The sequence below is a fragment of the Barbatula barbatula genome (genome assembly GCF_947034865.1).
Source record: "Barbatula barbatula genome assembly, chromosome: 25".
Classification (NCBI taxonomy): Eukaryota; Metazoa; Chordata; class Actinopteri; order Cypriniformes; family Nemacheilidae; genus Barbatula; species Barbatula barbatula.
Window position 1 is genome coordinate 884,849 of NC_136788.1, and position 11,613 is coordinate 896,461.

At 41.8% G+C, this 11,613-nt stretch overlaps 1 protein-coding gene across 1 annotated transcript in view; it reads left to right on the forward strand.

Moving 5' to 3' along the window:
- Positions 1-1,882: 1,882 nt before the first annotated feature.
- Positions 1,883-11,613, forward strand: part of pdhx (pyruvate dehydrogenase complex component X) — a 16,680-nt gene continuing 6,949 nt past the window's right edge. The window contains exons 1-9 of the mRNA XM_079450547.1: positions 1,883-2,097; positions 2,919-3,002; positions 5,184-5,284; positions 5,443-5,627; positions 5,855-5,953; positions 6,142-6,295; positions 6,608-6,755; positions 6,918-6,976; positions 8,277-8,435. Coding sequence (XP_079306673.1) covers positions 1,893-2,097; positions 2,919-3,002; positions 5,184-5,284; positions 5,443-5,627; positions 5,855-5,953; positions 6,142-6,295; positions 6,608-6,755; positions 6,918-6,976; positions 8,277-8,435 — 1,194 coding nt within the window. The 5' untranslated portion in view covers positions 1,883-1,892. The remainder of the gene's footprint in view (positions 2,098-2,918; positions 3,003-5,183; positions 5,285-5,442; positions 5,628-5,854; positions 5,954-6,141; positions 6,296-6,607; positions 6,756-6,917; positions 6,977-8,276; positions 8,436-11,613) is intronic.

The window sequence follows — 11,613 nt, forward strand, 5'->3', positions numbered from 1 at the left end:
GAGATGTCACTCAGGCATGCCGCGATGCGAGCAGCGACCGTCGGATCGTCCGGTTGAAATGACAAGTAGAGTTGTGTGTCGTCGGCATAGCAGTGATAGGAGAAGCCGTGCTTCTGAATGACCGAGCCGAGGGATGTCATGTAAATGGAGAAGAGTAGCGGTCCAAGCACTGAGCCCTGTGGCACCCCCGTGTTGAGCTGTTGGGACGCGGAGACCTCATCTCTCCAGGATACTCTGAATGACCTACCCGAGAGGTAGGACTCAAACCATTGCAACGCCATTCCAGAGACACCCATAGCACTGAGGGAAGCCAGGAGGATGTGATGATTGACAGTGTCAAAGGCAGCAGACAGATCCAGTAGGATGAGCACAGATGACATGGATGCTGCTTTTGCCAGTCTCAGGGCTTCGATGACTGAGAGCAGTGCAGTCTCTGTGGAATGACCGGTCTTGAACCCAGACTGATTGCTGTCCAGGAGGTTGTTTTGCATGAGAAAGGAGGAGAGCTGATTGAACACAACTCGCTCCAGGGCTTTGGCGATGAAGGGAAGAAGGGAAACAGGCCTGTAGTTTTCTAGAAGTGCAGGGTCCAGGGTGGGTTTCTTTAGAAGCGGTGTGATGCGGGCCTCTTTGAACGCTGTGGGAAATGTCCCAGTGGTGAGCGAGGAGTTGATGATGTGGGTCAGAGCAGGCACAACCGTTGGAGAGATGGCCTGGAGGAGATGGGTGGGGATGGGATCCAGTGGGCAGGTGGTAGGGTGGTTGGAGCCAATGACCTTTGAGACATCAGCTTCAGACAGAGTTGAAAAGGCAGGGATTATCCCTTTTTTATCCCTTTTTCATAGGCAAATGTTATTAGCTTGGTCCCTCATCTTTAAACACAATTTTACTCCTCACTCTTATATAATTTGGAATAATAAGGACCTACTGTATAAACATAAATCTCCTTTCTTTGTTAATTGGGTTAGAAATTGAATTATTTTTGTGTCTCAACTTTTCAATCAAAATGGTTCAATTTGTAATTATTCTGAGTTCTTGGTAAAGCATGGAATTCCTGTTACTACAAAAGAGTTCACCATCGTGGCTGATGCAGTGCCACGAGAAAAATGACATTGATACCCTCTGTTCTTTCTGTTCAGAAAAACCTGAGACCACTTTACATTTTGGTGTGACAATTGTGATTTTATTAATTGTTATGTAAATCCTAATGTTGATTTTACATACAGAAATGTAATTTTTGGTTTTCATGAATGTGAAAAGAAAAGTGATATTTATTATATGAACCTTATTTTTCTGTTAGCTAAATTTCACATTCACAAATCTAAATTCTCTAAATGCACTCCTCTTTTTCTGAGGTTTAAACGTGAGTTGAAAATGTATTTTGAGTCTGTTGAGTTCTCTAAAAAACTTAAAAGCTACAAGAACAGTTGCTGTGTTTAAGGATTTGGCACTTAATCTGGATTGAAAGACTGAAGGAATTTAGTCTGGACTGAGGGAATCTGGAGGTTGTATTGACAATGATAATGGTTGTTGTAAATGTTTTTTTGTTATCTTCTACAAGCATTTAATACAAATATAAAATAAAAAAAACATCCACCGCAAGTTGCAGCGAGTTGTACTTGGCCAATCTTGATGGCTCGTCGGTTGGCGTGTGGACGGGCTCTTTCTTTCGCCTTGCGGGGCTTTCCTGGGAGAATTGCCCAATAAAAGCAATATGATGTCTGTTACGAAACGGCGATCCAGACTTTAAAAAAAACTTTTAACAAATTGACCACGTTAAGCACGAGAAGCCAGCAAGTTCAAGTGTAAAGTAGTCTGAATGCACTACATAGCATGTTACCTTCACTTTAAAGCTAATAGTAGCTCCAGTACAGCAGGCGGCGGTAACGCGCATGACGCCTGTAAAGAACAGACGGGAACGAACACTAGCTGACTGTGGGAAGGACACAGAGATGGCGGCGTGCATGCGCATCGGGCGCGGCGCTCTTACATTAATAACATATAATAAATTCCTTTCGCAGAGTAAATTAGTGACGCAGAGTAAATATGTATGGACCTCGAGCTTCAGATGCGTGTTTCAGTCTCCGTCGGTTTGTGGTGAGTGAGTGAGAGAGAGAGTGAGTGAGTGAGTGAGTTTGTACTGTCACCACAGAAGGACACTGGTCCTGGAGCCAGTTCAGCACAGTCAGTTTTATACAGTCTGTCTCGATTCAGTCTGTCGAGGTGATCTGTTCTGTTCTGTTCAAACACGACTGACTTACTGTTTGCTGTACGTACAGTTTCGACGTCAGTTGGCCTTCGATGCGCTCGTATGACCTGAGCGGTTTCTGTCAACTGTGTCCAGTTTATGTGCTGGATTTACTGTTTGTCCAAAACTCTTATTGCTTTGATAGACTGACTGATGAATGAATGATCATATATTCATCGATTATGTCTGTTACAGACTGTTATGGCTGATCATCCTGATTGATGGATTTTGTGCGCGTCTGGTGTTTACATTTAGGCATTTGGCAGACGCCTTTATCCAAAGTGACTTACATTGCATTATCCTATAGATTTATACACAGGTATCTGCAATCCCCTGGGGTCCAACACACAACCTTGCGTTGTTAATGCAATGCTCTTTCCACTGAACTACAAGAAACCTGTTTTTTAAATAAAATGAATATACAATAAATGTCGACCAACTGTTTATTTCATGCAATTATTATACATGTAATTACAATTAAGGAAATCAAATCTAAATATATAAATGATTAGCCTCCTCTAGCCAGACCGATAAACAAACACAGACCGGATGTTAACTTCGGGCCAGCCAGGCTATTGGACCCGACCAAAGCGTCTATAGAACCATATTGAAAAAGAGAATCTGTTGTATGAACATTGGGATAATGATGATGTGTTTTTGTGTCTGGCAGGTGTCACCCCTCTGAATGTTCAGATGCCGGCGCTCTCACCAACCATGGAGGAAGGCAACATTGTCAAATGGCTGAAGAAGGAAGGTGATTGTTTTTCAAGGGGGTTTTTTAGTCCTTGAAATAAATATAGTGAAACATCTCGGGTTTTCATAAAGGCTTGAGTTATTTATTAAGCGATAAACTGACCGACGGGTAATGCAGAGCAGTGGTTTGCTGGATGTTTATCATCTTAAGACATCTCTGACATGAGTGAACCATGACAAAAGGCAGCAGGAGATGACAGGACAATTTAAAGCCTGTGTTTGGATTTTTCAGCAGGTTGTGACACGGGGAGCAGTGCTCTAGATTTACATTTATTCATTTGGCAGACGCTTTTATCCAAAGCGACTTACAAGTAGTTTTTTTACAGTGTCACATTTAGCAATATTTTGGATTACATTAGCACTTTCTGATAAACAAAAATGTTATTTTACAATATATTGGCTAAAATGTCGTTCGTCAAAACTGCGCGTCTCCAACACTGCACTTAGGCCTGTCGCGATAACTACATTTTGTTGTGCGATATATTACACCAAAATTAATTGCGATATGTGATATTATTGTCTTTTTAAGACTGTTTAATGCTACTGATTATATATTGACAGTATTACAATATAATAGCATACAAATGCAAGTACTCTTCCGAAGAACAAAGAATGTTTTATTCTTAAGAATATTTAGACATTGTCTAAAAATATTAAAGAAACCCAAATAAATAGTAATAAATACACCCTTGTTTAAAAAAAGTGCAGTGCAGTTAACAAAAACTAGAACAAAGCAAAGTTAAATGTTTATCAAAGTTGGTTTAGACTTTTAAAGTGTCTGACAGAGGCATAGATGCCTCAACAGGCCAATTTATAATTATCAGGCAGATTCCGAGAAAGCGTAACTCGCCCTTTCTATCCGTGAGTGTGCGCAATCTCGCGCTGTCACGTTTGTATTTGCACTGACGGGAAAAGGCTGTAGATTGCGGCTTTAAAACCAAATCCATCTCACGTATGTGTGTGTGGATAGACGCACTGCCTGAAGCCCCGCCTCCGCCATAGAGAGCAGACGATGCAGCGCAATCGAGTAAAATGTTGGTGACATTTTATGAAAAGAATAATATAATAATTATTTTAAAAATCAATTGCAATATATCACAGCACCAAAAATGATCGCACTAATTTCCTTATATTGCACGATAAGTCGATATATTGACTATCGCGACAGGGCTAACTGCACTATGCATTTCCCATTCAGCAATGTAATGACAAGTTAGCGTTATATAGGATTCAGTGGTCAGTGAGGTCAATGTGTCCGTAGTAATAGCCATCCTCGCTGTTTTTGACAGTTTGTCTTTCAGTGAAGCAGTTGTTTCATATAGAGCTTCTATTTTTCTTGTGACTGTCTTGCGGGATGGGACGTTATACTGAAGTTCAGCGTAATTCATCAGATCTTTAAACCCTGCTCCTTCGACAAAACGAATGGGCAGCAAATCCTTCGCTATCATTTCGGTGATTAGTTGTCATCTTTTCACCTCTGGCTGTGCTGCTTGTCTAAGTTGCGTCTCTGGGGGTATCGGAAGACATTTTATGTATAAATACTAGATGATAACGCATTATACTTGGGGTAGATTAGTGTGACAGCTTGACGCTGCATATTTTGCACTGAACTGTTTTTTTCATCTTTTTTCGAAGTGAAGCCAGACGTCACTACGTGGCTTTGAAGCCATTTTCTCTTTTTTTCGGTTTGGACTTTGGACCGCACTCTGGCCACGCTAACCAATCAGGACTCAAGGTGCTGCCCAAAATGCTGCTATAACCAATCAGAAAAAAATATATTTTTTTAAACTCAGATCATCGTTTTTATGATCGATCGTCGCTGTCACGTTCGAGTACAAGAGTGATCGAGTACTGTGCCCATCCCTGATTAAAACCTGCTGCCAAATATCATGTCAGTCCTTCATACTCTGCATTACAGGATGCATCGCTCTGATGTCACCGTGCATTCTCACACATTCTGACTTAAAACCGTGAAATGCGACCCCTTGTACCCTAAACCATTTGGCTTATATCCAATGTAAAGTGCAATAGAATCCACAAAGTGTAAAACCTCACCGTTAACCTCAAAAACTTCGAACAAACAGCAGAGGCATACATAAATGATGGTTCTAGTGAACATATATTCCAGGTTGTTCAAATAATGTTGTTTACAGAAACACTGATGTGATGTGGGTTTGAACAGGTGATGAAGTTGTGGCTGGAGACGCTCTCTGTGAAATTGAGACCGATAAGGCTGTGGTGGTCTTGGAGTCCAGTGATGATGGAGTCCTCGCCAAAATCCTAGTGAGTACATGTGAGAGACGGGGAGCTTTTAATGCTGCATTACACAGCTGGTTTAATATTAGATTGTGGACACGCAACACACTGTGCTCAAACATTGTTCAATATTTCATAATGGTTTAAACTTTAAAGTCTTGTTTGTTGTTGTGTGTGTGTTTCAGGTGCAGGATGGCAGTCAAGGTGTGCGTTTGGGAACTCCCATTGCTTTGATGGTTGCTGAAGGTGAAGACTGGAAACAAGTTGAAATCCCACCCCTTGACCCAGTAAGACCAGCTTCGGCACCGCCTACTGCAGAAGTCCCTGCCCCTCCTGTGGCCTCGACGCGTCCACCTGGAGCACTGAAGCTGTCAGTATCCGTTCGATCGTGTCTGATGCATGGAAAGGATTTTCTATATGCAGTTCTTAGAACATTTTCTAAAAGTTATTGCAACACAAACATCTTGTGAAGCTTTTCTCAGTGTCAAGGTCATTTTAGTGGTAGCACAGGTGTGAGCCCTCAGATGGTCAAATATAAGCAGATTAGTCGTGTGTTTTATTTGCCGTGTATTTGAGATGTGATTTGTGTTTGGTCAGGCTGCGTTTGAGTCCGGCTGCCAGACACATTTTGGACACACATGGTTTGGATCCTCATCTGGTGAAGGCTACAGGCCCACGTGGTCTCATTACTAAAGAGTGAGACCAACATGCACACACACAATTGTATACTATACAAACTGTTTGTTGTATCCTCTAATCTTCACGCTACTCCTAAGCCCTAACCATCAAGGATCCAGATAGATTAGACTTTATGTACCTATTTTTATAAGGTTATTTTTGAAGGGGGAGAGACACTCACTTGTTGTTATTTGTGTCTTTCTTAGAGATGTTCTGAAACTGTTGAATCAGAGGGAAAAAGTCCCATCAGCCCCCTCTGTTCCAGTCACTGCCGCCCCAACCCCCTCTCCACCTGCTGTCCCCACCACAGGCCGACCCTCATACCCACCCATCACTGTGCCCGGAAAACCTGGAGCTCCGGTGAGTCATTCACTAAACTTGACACTGAGAACCCCGGAAATCTGCCAAGACATCTAAACAAGCTTAATGGCTTTCGACCGACTCAAGACCAGATTCACTTTGTGCCGTGTTATTTGACTCCTGAGGGTTTGCTGTACACAGATTCATATCGATAAGAGATTTTGTTTAAATATACAATAAAAAAAGGATTTAATGCGCTGTATGTACTGTACAAGGCACAGGAGCAGTCAGGAATGAACACACACGTTTAGGTGATTTGCACCACTTCAGTTTACGAGATGCACATGACAGAAATGTTCAATATGTTGTCAGGGCACGTTCACAGAGATACCGGCCTCTAACGTCAGGAGAGTCATCGCTCAGAGACTCACACTGTCTAAGAACACCATCCCTCACTCGTACGCTTCAGTGGAATGTGATGTCGGCGCTGTCATGAAGCTCAGAAAAGAGCTGGCCAAAGGTGAGAGCATGCACACACATCCCAGCAGAAATGATCCACACAAACAAATCAATATTAGACTGCTTACTGGTTTGTCCACCAAATCAATCATTTGATTCACGTTCTAAAGGCATGTCAAGTGTGTGCGGTTTGTGTTGACTGTATCTGTGTTTGTGTGTTCAGAGAACATCAAGGTGTCAGTCAATGATTTCATCATCAAAGCCGTTGCTGTCACACTCCGAGTAAGTGATGTTACACATACAGTACACTCCTGGGGTGCACGGTGTACCGGTGCCACAATAGCATCCCCATGCTTAAGCTTTAGAATACTGCCGACGCCGCTCTTTTTAAAAAAAACGGAAGTATCTTTCCAGGAGTAGACATCCTACCCTAAGGTCAATCCATGCAGTGCTCCGAGAAGTTACAAACAACCCTCAGACTCTACAGGCCTCAGTTATCATGGTAAATGATCAAGTTCGTGACAGTAGAGTTAGAGAAAGTCCCGACAGGTACGGCATGACTGGAAGGATTGTCTGAAAGAAGTCTCTTATGCAGCACAGAAAACAAAAAGAACTCTGGAACAAGATGTAGATGTTTAGCCATAATGCACAGCACCATGTATAACAAAAACACCTCGTACCAAAAGTGAAGTATGCTGGTGAAGAGGTGATGGTTTTGTAGTCACAGGACCTGCGCACATGCCTGTCATCCAGTTGATCATGATATCCTCTTTGTTCTAAAGTATTCTAGTCAAATGTGTGGCCATCTGTCCAACATAGAAAGTTTGTCTAGTATTCGGCATGCAACAGTACAAAAATCAGCAGAATGACGGAAAGAGAAGAATAATGGCCCAGTGTGGTGAAACATGAATGGCTCTGTGCAGAAGCAGATGCCCACAAACCTCAATGAACTGAAGCACCGCTGCAAGGAACAGTGAGCCAGAATTCCTGCAGAACGATGTGAGAAATAAAAAATCATACAGTCAATACTTCAGTTTACTGCTGATAAAACTGGACCGACAAGCAACTGAATCATAGGGTGTGCTTAATATTTCACCCAATGCTTTTCCCTTTTTTGTTTTTATGAAATAAATATGTCATGGGTTGTTGTTCCTCTGAGGTTGTGTTTTCATCATTTTGAGGCCTGCTGTGGACCAAATGATATTTTTTATTTTGTCCTAATCTGGAATTCAATAGGACGTCCTATCGCTTTCACATACATAATTGTAATACATATTGTCTTATCTTCCCACTGCATACATATGATCTCGCCACAAGATAAGTAAATAATATCTGATTATAAACTCTTTAAATAAAGAAAAATGTGGTATACAATATATAATTATAATGGGAGATTGTTACTGTGAAATAAAATTAATAAATAGATTTTTGGTCATTCTGCCCTGCCCAGTGTTTGTTATTTTGTACAAATCAGACATCGTATTTCTTTGCTGACCAACTGAACGTGTGTGTGTGTGTGCGCTACATGATGGAGGGACGCAGTTCACTTCTGCCTTTAAATGTGTTTGCTTGTTTCTGGCAGGAGATGCCTGAGGTGAATGTGACTTGGTCTGCTGAGGGACCTCAGGCTCTTGACTCTATCCACATCTCCATCGCCGTGGCAACACAGCGTGGCCTCATGACCCCCATCATCAAAGATGCTGCTAACAAAGGCCTTCAGGAGATTGCAGCCACTGCAAAGGTTTGATGTCACAACATTCAGTAGCGTTACAATGCACATGGACATTCACATGAGTAATATTCAAAATAAATGAACGATGAAGCTTTATTAATAAAGACTAATGCTGTCATGAATATGGTGATTGTGAAGAGTTGATTTTATTCCCTCTGTCTCTCTCTCTCTCTCTCTCTCTCTCTCTCTAAAGAGAGAGATTCAAGATTCAAAAAAGCTTTATTGGCATGATAAAAAAGTGTTTTACATTGCCAAAGCAGGAAGATTAGATATAAACATTCTGTATAAAATAAAATAAGAGTATCCTATATAAGAAACAATATGTACACATCAATACAGACATAAAAGTGCAAAGTATTGACAAAAGTTCTTAGTGAAAGTGACAGGATCCTGTCATAAGTGTCAGTTTGTGTGTGTTGTGTCAGTTTTGTGTTGTGTCAGTGTTGTGTGTGTTGTGTTGTGTCAGTTTTGTAACAGTGTTGTGTCAGTGTTGTGTCAGTGTTGTGTCAGTGTTGTGTCAGTGTTGTGTCTGTGTTGTGTCAGTGTTGTGTTGTGTCTGTTGTGTTGTGTCTGTTGTGTTGTGTCTGTTGTGTTGTGTCAGTGTTGTGTCTGTGTTGTGTCTGTGTTGTGTCTGTGTTGTGTCTGTGTTGTGTCAGTGTTGTGTCAGTGTTGTGTCTGTGTTGTAGGGCTGTCAACTTTAGTCGTTTAGTCGACTAATCGGTCGATGCCGTCTTGGTCGACTGACATTCTCATTGGTCGACCAGTTGCCTATTTTTTTTTTTTTTTTTTTTTTTTTTTTTTTTACCAATGAAGACATTTTCATTGATTTACTCCTTGATATTTATTCCTTTTATAAGCAGTTATATACTACTGTATTCTAAATTTAATTAGCCTATGTTTCATCCCCAACTTTAAATACTTTAATTTTGGCTATTTTGTAACAGCGCCACAGTTTAGTGCACCACGTTGAACACTCGGGAACCACGTGTGGCTGCATGGCTGCACTGCTGCTTCGCGCTCAGTAAGGAATATAGGTAGTTTTGCTGTATTCATTCAGTTAGAACGCTAGTTGTTTTGGCTTTAGTGGACAAAATGTCCAAGAAATCTAAATCTTTTGTCTGGCTGCATTTTACAAAACAAGATGACAAGACTGTGGAACATCGCGTCTTTTTTTTTTTTTTTTTTTTTTTTTTTTTTTTTTTTTTTTAGTCGACTGATCGCTGCGCAGGACAGGACTTTGGTCGACTAAGCATTTCTTTGGTTGACTACAGCCCTACTGTGTTGTGTCTGTGTTGTGTCAGTGTTGTGTCAGTGTTGTGTTGTGTTGTGTCTGTGTTGTCTGTGTTGTGCTGGTTGTTGCTCTTCTGTCGTGACAGGACTTGACGTATCTCGCCGTCAGGTTTGAGCTGATGGGCTTTTCTCCCAGTATGTATGAGATCTTGTCCTGTTGTTGTGTCAGTGTTGTGTTGTGTTGTGTCTGTGTTGTGTGTGTGTTGTGTCAGTGTTGTGTCAGTGTTGTGTCTGTGTTGTGTCTGTGTTGTGTCAGTGTTGTGTCAGTGTTGTGTCTGTGTTGTGTCTGTGTTGTGTCAGTGTTGTGTCAGTGTTGTGTTGTGTTGTGTCTGTGTTGTCTGTGTTGTGCTGGTTGTTGCTCTTCTGTCGTGACAGGACTTGACGTATCTCGCCGTCAGGTTTGAGCTGATGGGCTTTTCTCCCAGTATGTATGAGATCTTGTCCTGTTGTTGTGTCAGTGTTGTGTTGTGTTGTGTCTGTGTTGTGTGTGTGTTGTGTCAGTGTTGTGTCAGTGTTGTGTCAGTGTTGTGTCAGTGTTGTGTCTGTGTTGTGTCTGTGTTGTGTCTGTGTTGTGTCAGTGTTGTGTCTGTGTTGTGTCTGTGTTGTGTCAGTGTTGTGTCAGTGTTGTGTTGTGTTGTGTCTGTGTTGTCTGTGTTGTGCTGGTTGTTGCTCTTCTGTCGTGACAGGACTTGACGTATCTCGCCGTCAGGTTTGAGCTGATGGGCTTTTCTCCCAGTATGTATGAGATCTTGTCCTGTTGTTGTGTCAGTGTTGTGTTGTGTTGTGTCTGTGTTGTGTGTGTTGTGCTGGTTGTTGCTCTTCTGTCGTGACAGGACTTGACGTATCTCGCCGTCAGGTTTGAGCTGATGGGCTTTTCTCCCAGTATGTATGAGATCTTGTCCTGTTGTTGAAACTGCTTGAAGTCTTTGTGGAAGTTTGTGAACTGGGGGAAGAATGTTTCTCTGATGTCCGTATAGTTTGGACACGAGGTTAAGAAGTGCAGCTCTGTTGTTTCCACTTGTCTCTGTGTGCAGTGTGGACACAGTCGCTCTTCTCTTGGAGTCCATGTCTGTCTGTGTCGGCCCGTCTCCACAGTGAGCTTGTGTTCACTGAGTCTGTACATGGTCAACACTTTTCTTAGTTTAGGGTCTGATACGCTTTTGAGGTATTCTGCCGCTTTATATTCTCTGTTTAATGACCGATAGCATTCAAGTTTACTTTGCTGAGCTGTTGCTTCTGTCCAGTGTTTGAGATATTTTTCTTTTTGTGTTTTTATCATTTGGTTAATTCTGGCTGGAGTTTGGGGTTCAGTTGGACACGTTTGGGGTTTTAGAGTTAGTTCTGAGATCAGTTGGATGAGAAAACTTTTCTCTGGGTTCAGCTCCTGATGACGTAAGGCTTTGTGATGGAGTGATTCTGTATCGCTGTTCTTAAGGTGGTTATAGAATTTAATCGCTCTTTTTTGTATTTTAATTATTAGAGGATATAGTCCTAATTCTGCTCTGCAGGCGTTGTTTGGGGTTTTGCGTTGTACCCGTAGAATGTTTTTACACATTTCTGTTTGCAGAGTCTCAGTTGGGTGTTTGTCCCATTTGGTGAACTCTTGGTTGGTGAGGGGACCCCAAACCTCACATCCATAAAGTGCTATTGGTTCTATAACGGATTGGATTGTTTTAAGCCAAATTCCAGCTGGGATGTGGATTTTTATATTCCTTTTGATAGCGTAAAAAGCTCTTCGTGCCTTGTCTCTAAGGTCGTTCACTGCCTTGTTTAAGTTTCCGGTGTTACTGATGTTTATCCCGAGATATGTGTAGTTCTGGGTTTGCTCTAAAGGCACGTTGTTGAGTTTAAAGTTGTGATGTTAGTTTTGTCGACTATGCCTTTTCTGGAATATCAT